The 17355-nt window shown below is 45.4% G+C and overlaps 1 protein-coding gene across 5 annotated transcripts in view; it reads right to left on the reverse strand.

The window, feature by feature from the left end:
- Window positions 1-935, reverse strand: part of ITPRID2 (ITPR interacting domain containing 2) — an 87877-nt gene extending 86942 nt beyond the window's left edge. For 2 of the 5 annotated variants that reach the window (XM_048485975.1, XM_048485974.1), the window contains exon 1: window positions 470-935. In XM_048485975.1, the coding sequence (XP_048341932.1) occupies window positions 470-608 (139 nt within the window). In that variant the 5' untranslated portion in view covers window positions 609-935. The remainder of the gene's footprint in view (window positions 1-469) is intronic. The other 3 variants (XM_048485971.1, XM_048485970.1, XM_048485973.1) reach the window with 3 other exon arrangements.
- Between the last annotated feature and the right edge of the window lie 16420 nt (window positions 936-17355).

Below are 17355 nucleotides of genomic sequence, written 5' to 3' on the forward strand. Positions count from 1 at the left end.
AGGAGAGAAACAATGGATTATAATGGAGGAGTTGCATTACAAAGAGAGCAAATAAAAACAATACAGTGCAGGAAATAAACAGCGGGAGGGGAACGCTACATCTAATTTCCCAAATATAATTTGGCTCCTCGGAGTTCAAGCCCAAAGAAGCGTTACTCATAAGTAAGCGTGGCTGAAGTCTCACCACCCTCCCTGGAAGCCAGCTCGACAGATCTCAGCGCCCGGACACACGTGTTTAGAGTTACAGGCTCAACAGTCTCCTCAATCCCAGCTGCAGGGGGCCCCGTCACCCCATCCGATCCTAGCCACGTTTACTCAGAAGTAAGCCCCTTGCAAATCAGTGGGATTCCTTCCTATCCTGTTAAGGGATTGCAGCAACACAGCTGGTGGTCCAGCGGCTGTTGACCTTTCCGCTCCCAGACACGACCGATGCGAGAAAAGAGGGACTGCGGTGGGCGCTTGCACAGACCTCCTTCCCGACCCGGGTTCAGGTCCGGCGCTTCTGGCGAGAGCCGCTCGGCCTCCGAGGCTTGCCAGGAATCTCGGCTTTTCGCCCAGGCCTTCCTCTTGTGCACGGCCCCTCGTCCCCCGTCGCCCGCTTCCTCCATGGGATCTCTCCGGCTGGCTCTTGCCCGGCAGAGTCGCTCGCTCAGCACCACCAGGACCCACCACTGCCTACAGACGTGCAAGAATAGCCCAACCCAGAGGCGGGTCGGTGTAGCAGCAAGCGGAGCTCCCGCCGCAGAAGTTGCTCGTCCTTCTGCAAAGTTCGCCCGGGACGGCGAGATCGGGGCCACCCGCCCCGCTAGGACCACCAGAGGGGGCAGCGCTGGGGGCTGCCCCACATCTGCCCGGCGCACAGCTGGCGGGAAACTTCTAGCCCCTGCCCCACCATCCCCGGGCGACTCCGCGCGCTCTGCCCGCTCGCAGCGCCGCAGCCGAGGGCGACCCCGCGGGCAGGGCGGGAGCAAAGGGAGGCGGAAAAAAAAAGGAACGAAGTTAAACTCTGCGTTTGCCGTCTCCCGCCCGCAGCGATCTTGTTCGACTCCGTCCCGGACGCCGCCTGAATGCTTCTCCGCCCCGTTGAGAGGAAACGCGGTTGCCCAACAGATCCCAATGCCTAGATTCGAGCAAGTACGCCCGCCCGAGGCTGTTACGGAGAAGCGCGCTAAGGGCAACCCGAAAGTTTAACCCAGCCGGGTGTTCGGGCTCCCCTTTTGCCCGGGCAGGGGAGCGCCTCCGAAACCCGCTGTTGGTGGCAGGACAGGGCAGCCTGCAGGGGGCGCCCCGGCCCGGGAGGGTGCGTGGCTTTGAGGCTCAGTGGGGTTGCCGGGGTTGTCCGCCCTGGGGCAGCCTCGCCTGACTTCCTCATACCACCGCCGCCCACGTAGCCAGCCGCTGCCTCCTGCTTCGCCCTGTTTCGTGACGACACGGGCACACGTTCAGACGTGCAAAGAGAGTACCGTGTCGAGATCAAGTTAACAGTTTTCTAAACTCCCTTGAAGTCCATCGCCCTACAACCGTGGCTTCCAACCTGGGGTGCGCGTACGCCTCCTGGGGTAGATGCCAGAACGTTTTGGGGTACGTGAAAAAAAGTGCATAATGGGTTTGTTAATATGGGGGTAGATTTGGGGAAAATGGGTTGCCAAGTGGTAGGTGAGTGGAAAAGGTTGGGGATCACAGCCCTAGAAGAATCCATACCTGTTTATGATGTAGGGATGCCAACCTCCAGGTGGGACTTGGGGATCCCCTGGATTTACAGCTCATCTCCAAACTAGAGATAAACTCAATTTCCCTGGAGAAAATGAATGCTCTGGAGTGTGGACTCCATGGTATTGTACCCACTGAGGTCCCTTTCCACCGCAGGCTCCATCTGCAAATCTCCAGGAGTTCCAAGCTGGAACTGGCAACCCTACCCCCCATCAGTAGCCAAGGGGAACCCATCAACCCTATTAGAATTTCACTGTTAATGCCCAGATGTAGGGGGCCTTGATTGTAAGGCATAATAACCCAATTTTTCTTGACCTGAAATAGCTAGATGAATGTGAATAATGAGTTACATAGAAGAAGAGTTTGGATTTATATTCCCCCCTTTCTCCCTACAGGAGACTAAAAAGGAGTTTACAGCCTCCTTTTCTGCCCACCGCCCACAACAAACACCCTGTGGGGTGGGTGGGGCTGAGAGAGTTCTGAAGGACTGTGACTAGCCCAATGTCACCCAACTAGCATGTGCTGGAGTGTAGAAGTTAACCTGATTCACCAGATTCCACAGTTCAAGTGGCAGAGCGGGGAATCAAACCCTGTTCTCCAGATTAGAGTGCACCTGCTCTTAATCACTACACCACACTGGCTCTCCTCCTCCCTGCCCCCGGGTGAGTTTGAGAAAACATGGAGTCCTCTCTCCTGGAGTGCGGTGGTCCTGGTCCAAATTGAGTCCAGGCACCTGGGAACTGAATTACAACTTGGCACTCTCAGAGCTATCCTGGTTGACAAAGACCTCTGGTTGACCCATAAGCAATTTATTTCAATCATAGGAACTGGAGTCTTGTGTCTCCTGAAAAGGGCCAAATTTAGTTACAGGTTCCATTGGAATTATTAGTCAGACGATCCCTCTGCCATCTGTCGGGTAGGAAAGGAGAAACTGGGAACTCGGTTGAGCTCAACCTTTCCCTCACTTTCTTTTCCCATTAGGTAGTTATCCTATATCTAATACCAATGGGTAGCCTTTCCCTGCGGATCGAGTATATACGTGTCAGTCATTTCTAAATTGGCCCAGGTTTGCAGAAAAGACTGATCTTCTGCCTAATCAAGATGGGGATCCTTGCAACACTGGTAGTACCCTCTGGACTACAGCATATAGAAGAACATGATGGGTAGCTGGTCCCATTCCCATAATCGCCTCAAAGACACATGGGTTTGAGGTGGACCCCTGAGGATCTGGAATTGGCGCTAACGTTCTGTTATCCCTGGTGGCTCTCTTGTGAAAGTTCACATCTCAGAATGTTCTCATACGTACTAGTAGAAACTAGCAGAGGAAGCCGAGGATGGGAGTACATTATTTGTTCTTACTTTACTGTTTGTACATGGAGTTTTGTATGCAAAGGCACACTGGAAACTCCTATTCACCCCCTGCAGCCCAAAATCGTGTGTACCGTTTGACCAACTCAGCATTCTAGCATATGGTTCTCTGGCATTTGTTATTGCTGTTCTTCTGCATCACGTATGACACCCAACCGTTACTGGGAATAATAAGTTTTCAGCAGTAGTGTGTGGAATAAATGTAACTGAAATGACAAGGGGGAAACAACAGGGACAGTGGAGGTGTGTGGAATGATTTCACAAGAAATGTTTCTGAGACGCAAGGTCTGACCACCGGGACAATCTGTGGTAAGCTGTGCATGCAACTAAGACCCAAGTGAAAACTAACAATGGGCTTTTTTGTTCAATTCATTTAAAAGGTTTTGGGGCAGGAAATAAAACGTTTCCTCCATGGAGTTCTGCATTGTTTTGACCCCCAAACATTTTACTTCCAGCCTCAAAATGTTTTAAATGAATCCCCTTTTAAAGTGATTCTCTGGCTGAAGTGTTTTTGACAACCTCTTCAGTGGCTGTGTGATCTATTCACTATGTTTCTCCACTTCTCTGAATTTCCTCCTTGGTGCCATTTTGTGAGTTCACTCAGTTCCCCCTTGCTTGTTTTTCTGCAGCATTTAGCTGTTTGTCCTTTTATTGGGGGGGGGATCTTCGAAGCATCGCATGTATGAGGAGTAGAGAATGCAGCATAAGGCTGTGAAACACTGAAGCACAGGACTTTTAAAAAAGGGGAAAAGCACAAAACGGCAGCCAGGAATTGTTTCAAGGGGATGAGTGCAAACAAAAATGAGGGAATGAAAACGTTTTACGAACATTTTAAACATTGTAGGAGGTTTGTGCAGAAAGGGCCAATGTGTCCGTTACAGTAGTCTGGGACCAGGGTATATGGAAGACGCCAAGTATCAGCATGCCCCATTGTGTGTGTCTGGAATACGGGAGACATGAAGACTGTGCTTCTTTTGTGGTAGCATTTTCATTATGGAATAATGTCTCCACTGGTATGCATCAGGTACTGAACATTCAGGCATTTCCAGTGTCAGCTAAAGTCTGTCTAGTTTACTCAGGCTTCCTTTTGAGTGATTTTTAAAGTGATCAACATATGCATTTGTTGTTTTTCATGTTTTGCAACTCTCTGCATTCGGCTTCAAGCACCTTCCGCGAAGAGTCAGACGGGAAACGATTAAGATCAATAAAAATTAAGTAAATGCGTGACGCCACTTGAAACACTGCAAGTATCACGGTCGCATTTTACTCATGATTTGTGGCATTTGGGACGAGGACTTGATGCCAGTTTCCAAGAAATAATCAGGCTTGGACTCTGGTATTTCCCGCCCCCCCTCCAAGGTATTACACAGTTGCTCCGCCGGCCTGTAATTATCATTCTGATCTGGTCTGTGGGTAAATAGTACAATCAAAAGGGATTTATTTTGATTAATGTAAAAAGCCCTGATGGAGACCTTCCACAGGGGTATGAGGTCAATTGCAGAATGTTGGACTGTTCCAAGCTATGCCCAGGGCAACGGCTTCCGGCAGGATTGGTCCCTGTGACCTCAGAGGGTCCCTGGGTTCTTCTAAGTATCCTCTGCACCAAAGAGGCTGAGGAAAGCAGGGATGGGCTCCTTGCTTCAGGGAAGAGGTAATGCTCAGATTCAGTTTCCAAAGAAAGAGGAAGTTTGCTGCTTGCACAGACACACAGAGAGAGGTTCCAAGCCCAACGTCTGTGTGTGGCTAAATTCAGGGTGACTTACTTATTTGGGATGAGCTCAGCTCTTCGTATTTAAATAGCCTGTGTTTTAATTCTGCAGTATTTAATTGCAAACCACCTCAAGCAGAAGAGGCACCAGAAATATATTGTCAAGGCTTTCACGGCTGGAAACACTAGGGTGTTGTGGGTTTTCTGGGTGGCATGGCCGTGTTCCAGTAGCATTTTCTCCTGACGTTTCACCTGCCAGCCACAGATGCAGGTGAAATGTCAGGAGAAAATGCTACTGGAACATGCCCATGCAACCCAGAAAACCCACAGCACCCTAGCACCAGAAACATGCTGGCAGGGGCTGATAGGAATTGCAGTCCATGAAAATCTGGAGAGCCGCAGGTTGCAGCCCCTGTTCTAAATGAATATATGTATGTAGGGAATGACTTTTGAAAAAATTCTGTTCTTCAGAATTCTCTTGGGTTAAAAAGTAAGTAGGCCTGGCAGACATCACTGGGTGCCAAGCATCTGTGGGCATCCTGGGGTATCATCGCTTCCTTCCCCCCCCCCCATGGCTCCATTTGTTCATGCTTTCTAAAAGTACTTGTCCTGGTAAATCCACCTGTCTTTCAGATGGAGTTACAGGAGTTAGGATGAGACCTAGTGACTTAGCCCTCAAGGTCAGACAGTGATCCTCAGGGTTAAATAAAAGTTTGAACCATGATCCACAATCATTTCTTGACAGGGCCAATTGGTGGGTGGGGAAGGGGGAAAGAGGTGGCACAGGAGGGCCATTTGCCCTGGCCCTCAAGCTCAAAGCAAAGCATTTAGACATTTGCTAATTTGGGGGATACTTGATAAGTTGCACAATTTGTTTTTATGCATGTTGTATGTCAGCAGTTTTTTTGTGGCCAGAGGCCTCAAATGCTGGAAGTGACCTGGGCCTCTCTGGATCTCAAGAGCCTGTTTCCTGAATGACGTAAATCTGAGATCTCTCCTCCAAGCATACACACATACACAAACACATTGCGGGGAGGGCTCACTGTATCCCCCCACCCACCCACCCTGTAGATCTAAAACTCTTTAAGTCGCTATCTTTTCACATGCAAATATTTTGTTACAATGAAAGCTATTAATCCATGTATAGAATTTGCACTGGTAAATGTTGGTGTGCAGTAGGTCAGTTCTGTCCCCTTTGACTGACATCTGACATCCTACTCAATGTATTTTTCCAGCAATGTGTAGTCCCTTTTGAAGTGGAAATACTGGGAATCAAACCAAGTCCCAGTAGCTCTACTCCTGAGGTATTGCTCCTCCTGGATTTAGCAAAGTATCCTCATCTCTAATTACAAATAAATCAGGGAAAGGCCAAACACTGAAATGTACAATATGGAGATTGCTTGCTCTACGTTGAAAAGCTGTTCCTTTTTACAGGATAAATAAGTAACGGTTCATCGTAAGTCACTTGGCCTTCTATTGCCTGTTCATTGCTAAGAGCTAAAATTTGATAATCCTCTTCTGATTCTGTTGGCACTCCATAAAATTCCTGCCGATCGCAACCTTTTAAAATCTCATTTGAATTCATTTGAAGCCTTTAAACCCCCTAAAACTTGCAGTTAAGCGGATTTAAGTAGCTAGTGCTTTCTGGAAATCCAAATCTGAGCAGAACGGAGGCTTAAGGCCTAGAAGTGAATGGTTGCATGCAAAAATCCTACTTTGGTGGTATCCTTTAGTGCACTGGGGGTCTCTCCTGGATTCAAAAAGAGACGTTCTGTCTCACAAACTACCTCAAGAAAACCCTGTTCGTGTATCAAGGTGAGATATGCTGAAGTTGTCCCAGAGGCTGTCCTCTGGGTTGACCATCAAGCATGAAAATTTAACAGCGCGAATCATACGACGCCATCAAGGGCAAACGACGCCATCAAGGGCTAGGTTATCATTGGCCAATCCCCATCAGAGAAAACCACAGCATAACAATCTTCACCAAGGCAGGGAAGAGAGTCTGAGTGACAAAACCATCCGCAAAGTCATTCAGATTCTTAGGTGGATTCTGCATTGGACCAAAAACAGCAGCGTGAAAATGGTTTGAAAACAGTGCAAAATGGTTTAAAATAATGTAAAAGGGTTTATACTGTTTTCACACCACTGTTTTTGGCCCATGAGGAATCCGCCTTAGTTCAACAGGAGCTAAGTGTTTGATTGTATCTTTGCCCACAGCCAGTGTGCAGTCATATATACAGAACTTGGGACTTCAGCCAGGAAGACCAGAGCCCTTTCCACACAGACACTTTAAAACGTTTAGGAGCAAGAAATAAAACGTTTCCTCCAAGGAGTTCTGCATTGTTTTCCCCAAAAACATTTTATTTGCAGGCTCAAAATATTTTAAATGGATCCTCTTTTCTAGTGATTCTTTTGGCTGAAATGTTTTTTGAAAGGCTTCCTGTGTATGCTGTCCCTTTAAGATGCCATTTTTGAGTTCACTCCTTGCCTGCAGAAGCCCTTTGTCCTATTTTTGGAACATTTTTTAGATTTTGGGGGGGCTTCATCTTCACAGCATCAACTACAGAAGACTCAGGTAATAGCAGCATGAGGCTGTGAAACATGAAGAACTCATTTGTCCACACACAGGGAAAACCAGAAAATGGTGGCCAGGAATTGTTTCAGGGGGTGAGTGCAAACAAAAGGGGGGACTGAAAACATTTTGCAAATGTTCTTAGCAGATTTATGCAGAAAGGACCTAGATTCCTATCCTGCTCAGTCAATGGGCTTGGGCATGTTGGTGCAATGGTTAGCGCAGAGGTGGGATCCAGCAGGTTCTCACAGGTTCCTGAGAGTAGGTTACTAATTATTTGTGTGTGCCGAGAGGGGGTTACTAATTGGTGATTTTTGCTGCCACGTGATTTTTGCCTTAGTTACGCCCCTCCTCTCAGCAGTAGCACGCAGAACTTGAAGAAGTCTAGCAGGCGGTGCACCGGTGTGTGTGGCAGCCTGCGCTTGCGTGCATTCGTTTCCCGCCCAAGGACTGGCACAGCAGCTGCATCCTTGCCACACCCCTGGCCAGGAATGCCCCACCCCCAGAATGCCCGGCCATGCCCCCATCATGCCCTGCCCAGCCCCATTGGCGCTACACCACAGTTTGAATCCCACCACCAGGGGAACCTGTTACTAAAAATTTTGGATCCCACCACTGGGTTTGCGTGTTGGAAAAGGACCAAGGCAGGCCAAGGATCATATCTCTGCTTTTCATAAAATTCATTATGTAACCTTGGGCAAGTTGTTCTGTCTCACTCTGACCTACCTCACAAGGTTGTCATGAGAACCAACTGGAGGATGGTAGAACCATGTCTGCCATGCTGAGCTTAGTCTGCCATGCTGAGCTTAGATGCTGGCCAGGGAAAATGTTTAATAGGATCTTTCTCCTAACCTATCTCATGGAATTGTTACAGTGATAAAATGGAATAGACCCTGAAGCAGATTCATTTGGCTCAGGATGGCCACTTTCTTGTTCAGCTTGGACTGAACATGGAAAATGGGCTCTGTATCATCAACTTCACTCACAACTGAGCAAAAACATCACCTAATCCTGCACTTGAAAGGTTACCTTCATTATTTTAAGCTGTCTAGCCTATTGAACATCCAAGAATGTTGATTCTATCTGTAAATACTATGGATTAATAATTATTACATATATTTATTTTAAAAATTTAACCATAATTTAAAATATTTATAAATATTTATAAATATTTATAAACATCTGTTTATATAAAAAAATATTAACTTAAACCTAAAGGGGGAAATTAAATAATTCTTTATCTAAATATTTTTATAAAGGGTATTTATTGTTCTCTTAATATTTATAGTTATTAGTATTTATTGTTCTAAAATAATCTATGGAATGTTGTAATGGTCTGTTACACTAGAAAGATATCCTGTATAGAGGCAGGCAGCTGATCTCTATGGAGTGAAAAAGCTTGAAGCGAAATGGGTATATAAAGACACCGAAACCTCATCTTCTGATTCTGATATACCCAAAGGTCTATCTTGGACTTTCATTGACTCATGGACCTGGGTTTAAATAATTTTCCTTGACTTTGTGGCAGGGTACTTTTTTTCCACTTTGTTTATGTTGTATATTTTCGTTCTATTCATTGCGGTACTTTGGTTCATTTTCAATGTGGCTACTTGTACTGTATGTTATGTACTTGACTCACTAATTATATTACGTTCTTACACATTTACTTTTTCTTGCCAATAGCTTTTGTGTAGCAGGGTTTTTTTTTCTATTTCTGCAACATGGACTACAGGACACATTTCTGCATTGCACTTGATAATTCGGATCTTGCTGACCCGCAATATTAGTATGTTTGCAGGACGCTTGGAAGGCTTGTATTCAGAACTTTTAATGGCATCACATAAATCAGGCCTGAGCTTTTAACACAGGAGGGGAGATAACAAAATCAGAAGTAACCCAGTTCTATACAGGGCCCAACAAGTTAGCTGAGCACCCCCCCCCCCCGCCGCCAAATTCTTCACAGGTTCTCATGGGGGTGGGGGAGCGGTTGCACCTGAATCAGCAACTCACACAAAGGGGCTAATGAGAGTAAATAACCAAAGGGGAGACTGTCCCAGGCTTGTACAAGTGGGCATCACAGTAGCAAGGGAGGCAGGAAATGGGAGGGATGCAACACTATAAAGGTGCGCAGCTCTTGCATGGCCAAGGGATAGTTAAAACAGCCCAGGGTCAAATTCAGCCCCCACAGTGTTGGCAGCACCACAGAGTTTTGTCATCACTTCTGAATGAAGATCTGGAAGTGACATCACTTCCTTCAGCAACCATACCATAGAATTTTGAACAGTTCTTCACCTGGAAGTGATATCAAATCGTAAGAGGCAATGTCGCCCTTCCCCCAGTTTCTTCTAGCTGCTCCCCAGAGTAAGGATAGGCAATGGAGGGCCAGGGTAGGAGTTCCTTTATTTTCAGCAGGCACATGTGGCTAGCAACAGTCCTCCTGGGCTGCAGCCCCTGACCAGCAGTGCCTGCAAGTTAATTATATCCCCAGGTCGCATTATCTTGCTGGCCATTCAGCAGCTATGTGCCTGCTTCCTGCAGCCTGGAGAGGCCTGCTGCTATAAAGTGCTGAGCACTCTTCTCCCTCGTTCAACAAGGAGTAGCAATTCACTACCCTCAATATGAAACAGACATTTAAGACTTTCACTAGGATCTGGGAGACCCAAGTTCAGCTCTTCAGTGTACCAGGAAAGTTCACTGGGTGACCTTGGGAAAGTCATTCTCTCTCAACCTAAGCAACTACCACAGAGGTTTTGTTGGGCCGATTCCCCACGGTCAATTAATCGTGTGATATACAAAATATCAAGGATTCAGGAAGAACTCCCCACTGCCTGACAGACGAACAAGGTTTCATTCAGGTTCTGGCACTCATTCTCCCCCTTATCTCGCGTCTTTGCAAAATCTGCCTGTGTTTCAAAAAACACGTCTTCGATCCAGTTTGGAGGGGAGGATCAGGGATCTAATCTTGGTTCAAATTTCCCCGTTGTGGAGCATGACACAAATGCCTTACAACCAATCAGTGTGCATGGTGCTGTTCTCGCGAGAGCACGAGAGAACGATAACCAACCAGAAATTGGGAGACGTGATAACATTCTGACATCATAACGTCAGCACATTTTTGCGGGAGAAAAAAAAGGTTCCGCCCCAACACGGCATGACAGCCAATCAGAAGAGACCTACCAAGCCAATCGCATGGTAGTGGGGATTGTTACATTTCTTGAGAATCCAAGATAGGCCTAGATGTCTTCACTGGAAACATGCTGTGGTGGGGAGGTTGAAACCTCGATGAAAAGGTGCAGTTTATTTTCAAACTTGGTTTGATCTAGATTGAATTTCCTGATGGGAATTTGGCCTTGGAAGGATAAAATGTTGGGAGGGAGAATAAAGTTCACTTCTTTGGGTCCCCATTGGGGAGAAAAGGAGGTATAAATAAATCTTTAAAAGACCATCAGACCCACCACATTAGCTCCTTACTGTTTCCATGGTAGTGGAACCCAAAGCCTTGGATATTCACATTTCTCATATCTGCATTACTATGTCATTATCGCAAATAATATCGCAAATAAATCTTTACAATAGTCTTTAAAACCTTGGACTTAACTTAAAATTGTAAGAGAGCGTTCATAGCCGCCTGGTCTGCTGAATTACCGGAACCGGAACATACTCTGGTTTCTCTTCAGATCGTATAAATCTTTCGCCTTTTACTATGTCATTATCAAAAGGACACTAAGCCCTTAGCCAGCCTTCAAACTGTGCTGTCTCCAATCTAGTTTTTCTGCTGTCCGTGAAAACACAACCACATTGGCATCGCCTGTACATTTTATCTGTTTCCTTCCCTTAAGGAGCCCTTTTGATTGCCAAGATTCTTTCTACACCTGCTCTGTTTACAAGGGAAACCTGAGGACAAACAGCTACTGTTCTCACTGAGTTGTTCTCACTCAGAGGTGTAGCGAGGACAACAGACAGTATAGATCAGCAAACAGCATGAAAAGTGCTCCAGGAGGCCCTCCCATTCACAGATAAATGGGAACAAGAGCCGGCAGTTGATTCTGCATTATCGCGGGTACCAGCTCAGTTGATGGACGAATGTTGTGAATCAAGGGTGTTCCTACAAGCATCAGTTACGACACTCTTCCTAAACTCACTCTCTGTTGTTTTCACTGCGCTCCATCATAGCTGGCCTCCCTTTCTCTCCCATCCCTTTCCCCCTTTACCTTGTTTCTTTCTTTCCCCCTGTTTCCTTTTCCTCTTCCTTTAATTCATCCCCCTTAGTGAGTGAAGGATTGATCTTATAGCAACTTTTACAAAGCACTGCCACATATTTTAATCTTTTGTTGTCAGCCGTCCTGGGCCTGTTCAGGGAAAGTGCGGCCTATACATCTGTCAATCAATCAAAAACCATCAATAGAATTGGATGTGGAGGATGCCAGAGTGGAGTAATTCTGCTTGTGAAGATGTGGGTGTGCTTGCAGAAGGCGGTGCATGTTTGCCTCTGTGTTGAAGGACATTGATCAAGCACCCATGGAACAAGTTGACACCCAATAGTGTTGCCATTGTTTTGTGGTTTTGCCTTGGTCTTTCATATGGCAAACTGGCCTTATGTGCTAAGCAGTCCAGTGTGCTACAGTTGAACATGTCTACATGCAGTTGCTGATCTCATCTATAGCATGCCCCCCCCCCCGCCCCCAGGACAAATGCACATCACAGAGTGCTGCGAGGGGAGAAATTGTGTGCTTCCCACACAATTCCTTGGAGGAAGGGTGGGATTAAAATGTGGTAGAAAAGCAAATGTGCCGGTAGGGAACTATTTATCAGATCTTCAGCTTGTAAAGCCAAATTGACACAGTGTGTAGCAGACTTCTCTCTGTGATATACCTCTGAAGATGCCAGCCACAGATGGAGGTGAAATGTTAGGAACAAGATCTACCAGACCACGGCCACACAACCCGGAAGGCCCACAAATTAGGCCCACAAATTAGGATTAAAAGAAGGAGGAGGAAGAGTTTGGATTTATACTCGCTTTCTCTATATGGAGAATCAAAGGGGCTTACAAACTCCTTTCCCTTTCCTCTCCCCACAACAAACACCTTGTGAAGTAGGTGAGGCTGAGAGAGTTCTCAGAGAACTGTGTCTAGCCCAAGGTCACCCGGCAGGCTTCATGTGAGGAGTGGGGAAACAAATTCAGTTCAGTCTGCTGCTCAGATGGAGAAGTAGGGCATCAACCCCAGTTCTTTAGATTAGAGTCCACCTGCTCTTAACCACTACACCACTCTGGCTCTCAAAAACTACCAGAACACAGCCATCCAGCCCGGAAAAACCACAACAGCCTGTTGATTCTGGCTGTGAAAGGCTTTGACAATACATTATTGGACACTTTTGTAAATAAAGAATTTCCAGAGGTTTCAAATGTAGGTAGGCAATATGTAGAAATGTGAAGGTACACATAAGTACACTTACCGTATTCAGTTTTCTGGATTGTGACCAATGAGTTTAACAAAGTTACGGATTCATCTCATTGAAGAACCCTGCCTCCTTTTAGAAACTTAGCTTTCTCGAGCTAAGCAATAGCTTTGAAAATATTAGCTGCGCACCCAAATAAAGGCGTCTAAATGAGTCACAAAATATTTAAATATTTCAAGTATATAAATAGTAACCAGCTTGACAAGCACAATCCTGTACCCCAGGCAGGCAGGTTAATAAAACAGCAGAATGTATTTACAAACAACATGCCCAGAAGTAACTATGCTAAAACCCTGGAACAAGTCCGACTCTGCAAGATGCAGAGTAGTTTAGGCTGGGCCTTGTTTATTTTTAAACATTTCTTAATGGCAAACTCATTTACAGGCCATGGCTAGGGCAGTTTTAGCATTCATCAAGACCACTGTGTGATACATGAATTCAAAATTTCTTTCCTCTCTAGGGTATTTTTTTCCAGTGGTTCCTGATAAGAATAGGAAGCAAGAAATTTATACTGCAATCCTTAGCTGATTTACACTCCTCTAGGTCCATCAGAGGTCCTTTCTGCACAGCACAAATAAAACATCTTGAAAAGACATGAATAGAAGTGTTTTGGGGAGGAACTCCGGACAGCTTTTCCCCAAAAATATTTTCAAGACATTTTATTTCAGCTCAACCCAGGGTTTTTTTTGAAAACACTAAACTAGCAAACTTTTTTCTGAAGTCGACTTAAAGTCATCTCCTGCTTACTTTGCAAAGCTCAGTAGATAACTTATTTCTTCCACACACTCATACAGCTCTCACTTTCAGTTTCTCTCTTCCTTGCGTCTGCCATTTTCTGCCGGTTAACTCCTTCCTGTAGCCAACCATTTGCTAAGCCCCGCGACTTCTGCTCTGCAGGTATTGCTGCTGGCTGCCCTTTTAGCTTATAGGGTACACAATTCAACTCAGCATTTCCTGCTGATTCTGTCAATATATAGTTTTCTGCTTTCCCCCCCAATGTGTCTTCAAAGACACAATAACAAGATATGAGAATCAGATGAAATTCTCATATAGTGTGTTTGTGTCTTCGAAGACACCTCATGGAAAATTTCAAAAACCTGGAAGCCACAAATTGCTAGAATCAGCAGTAAGCGCTGAATTGAATCATGTACTTTATAATCTAAAAAGGTGGCCAGTCACAATACCTGAAGAGCAAACGTCCCAGGGCAACTTTAGCAAATGGCAGGCAGAATGGAGGAGTCAATCGGCAGAAAATGATGGGCGTGTGAGGAACAGAGAAACCGCAAGTGGGTGAAGGAAAAAAACCAAGTTTCTCCTCTGATGCGTTTTTGTTGGTGCTGCCCAGACAAAAAATGAGATGCCATTTTGTGTGCTGCAGCAGATTCTCCGTGAAGATTCCCTGTGGAGATTTCCTCTGTTTGCAGCTCATCAGTGCACAATTTCGCTGTAAAACTAGATGAATAAAGTTTGTTTTGTGATCCTGTGCACGTGTTGTTTTTCCTTTTTATTTTTTTGTTTTGAGGGGGATGTTTGCAAATCTGTGATTACATAAATATGTACACATTGCAGCTTCTCTATTCATGTCACCATAGCTTTGCAGACACGTGATGAGTACAATGATGCTACATTCTGCTATGTTTAAGAGATCCTAAGCAGCTGAATTAGTACAGACTATATCTACAGTGGAACCTTGGTTTTCATTGCCTTCAGTTTTCATCAATTTCAGTTTTCATCAATTTTTTCAGTGAAAAATTTGTCTCGGTTTTCATTGATTTGCCTCGGTTTTCATCGATTTGTAGTAAGGTGCAGGGGTTTGTGGAGAAAAATCACCCGGACAAAGCTGTTGCAGGCCGTGTCTGCAACTTGTTTAATGACAATGTCTTGCCCCATTTCAGACAAATCTTAAAGAGGCGTCAGAAACAGACCTCTTTGGACAGCTTTCTGCTGCGACATTGGTCCACTGGCTCTGAAGCTGGTCCTAGTGTTATTGTTTGGTACTGTTTTCAGCATTAAACACTATGTTTATTCACCAAAAATGTGTTTTTGGTAGGTTTTTGGAGTGCCTAGAACGGATTAATTGGATTTACATTAATTCCTATGGAAAAGTTTGCCTCGGTTTTCATCGGTTTCGGTTTTCATCGATTCTTTTCAGACAGATTACCAACGAAAACCGAGGTTCCACTGTATATGTTTCTGTTTTACAATACACCAGCAGGGCTAATAAGAACCTCCAGGCAAATATTCCACCCACCCCATCCCCATTTATCTCTATCAGATTCAACCCAACCACCAACTAAGAACACAAAAGGTATCCTGCAGGATCAGACCAATGGTCCGCTAAGTCCAACATCGTGCTTTGGCCAGCGGTTTACTGCCTGTGAAGTTGGAAATCCACCATGTCACCATGGCTAGTAGTCACTGACTGAACTTTCCTATATGACTGCGACATCAAATCACATTACTTGCCTAGTTCTAGTGGCCTCCAAAGTGAACAAGCATTCCTGGAATTTTGTCTCCTAGCATCTTGACATTCATGCTCTGTGTCTGGGTGTTCTAAAAGTGTTACAATCTATTTTTTTTAATCTGCAAATTTGCTATGCTCAAATGCTGATGGTTTGCAAGGACACTGACTTCTGTGTTCATCAGGAGAAGCTACAAAATCTTGGTGCTAAAAAAAGAATTCCCCTGAAGAATGACTTCATAATGTAACAGTCTACAGAGACTTCTCATTAAAGGACTAATTGAGCCATTTTGGGCTTTTTTTTGAACTTCTGATAAATTCCCTCCCACAAAGAATATAAATCCAGCCCATCTCCTCACAGACTAAACTACCCTACCAACTATTATCTCTTCCCCTCCCAGACTTAAAAGACTGTGAATTCGCATTCATTTAAAAAAAAAACCCACCAGTCGATATCTGTTTTTTCTCAAGGGCGTTTTTTATTGCCAGAATCATACACAATGCTGACATTTGGCAACTGGGAAAAATATCTCCCTTCAGCCAGCTTATTTTCTCACATATTCACAAAGGCCAGGAGACCGAGCCTTGTTTTATGAGATTATAATCAGTTCCTGTGGGAACTGTCCCACCACTACAACTTGAATATTATAAATTGTACTTGAGAAAAGGCAGGATGAGTGAGATTTACAAACTCCCAACTCTGGGGATAAATGCGTTGCATTAGACCAAATAATGTTGTGTTGTTCCTGCAGGAGAGGTGGCCATTCTGTCTTCCAAAAAACATTGGAATCTATTTGCAGCTGATTCTCTGGGAGGGAAATGCGTTGCTGTTCCTTCTGCTGAGTTGCATCAGCTGACTTGCAGCTTTATGTGCTTGTGGAGCAAGCAGTGTTTCTCCATAAATACGATGCCTTTCTAGACACTGCATACAGCTTAATCTGATAAAAAGCACAGCATGTATGGTGCAGAAATTAGGATCACGGAGATCCAGATTGACGAACAGGAGTTGGTTTTTGCACCCCACTTTTCTCTACCTTTCAGGAGTCTCAAAGCAGCATACAAACTCCTTCCCTTCCTCCTCCCTTAACAGACACCTTGTGAGGTAGGTGGGGCTGAGAGAGTTCTGAAGAACTGTGACTAGTCCAAGGTCATGCAGAACGCTTCATATATATGGGTGGAGAATCAAACCCAGTTCTCCAGATTAGAGTCCACTACTCTTAACCACTACACCACACTGGCTCTCTGGTGGAAATAATCACATCTATGAAAATCACTGGGTGAGCTTGTGTCCATTACACCCTTTCAGCCTAACCATCCCCACAAGGCAGTTAGGAGGATACTGGTGAGGAGCAGAGAACAATGTACACCACTATAAATTCCTGGGAAGATGGGCAGAAAAAAATACCATCACCAAGACTAAAGCAGCAAAAGGGAATTCTCCCCCTCTCCCCCAATCTGTTGCAGAATGTCAGTAAGGGCAACAGTGCTCAGATCGATAACGTCACAGTGATTGTCATTACCCAGTATATGGAGGAGAATCTGTGGCTCAGTGACAGAGCATCAGTTTTGGATGGGGAAGGTCCCAGGTTCAATTCCTGACATCTCCAGTTAAAAGCATCAGATAGCAGGAGATGTGATGGAACTCCCCCTGAGACCTTGGATATAGGAGGACCACGTCTCCCGATGTAGTGAGAGTAATGGTCTCTCTAACAGTGGTAGGGAACTGCGCAGAAGTTCCCTACCTCTATGCAGAAGTGAGCCACCTGTGGGAGCTCTGCCTGCCACTGGCCGCCTGAGCTGCATGGCACCAATACAGTGTCTGCGCGACTGCATGGCTTATTATGGGGATACTGAGTGAGACTCTTCCCACCCCCTGCCTCCCACTGCCTGTTGTTGCCTGGTGCAACAGTGGAAGAAAATGGAGGAAGAGGAATGCTGCGACACCACTTCCAGGTAGGCAATGAGAAGTGACATTGTGGCAGCAGAGCAAAATACATTGCTTCATCTAGTCCTGCCCCCAAAAGCAATCAGTCTGCCAGCCCTTGGCTGGCTACTCCACACAGATAGCCATTGCCAGAG

This window comes from Sphaerodactylus townsendi, linkage group LG02 (assembly GCF_021028975.2).
Source record: "Sphaerodactylus townsendi isolate TG3544 linkage group LG02, MPM_Stown_v2.3, whole genome shotgun sequence".
NCBI lineage: Eukaryota > Metazoa > Chordata > Lepidosauria > Squamata > Sphaerodactylidae > Sphaerodactylus > Sphaerodactylus townsendi.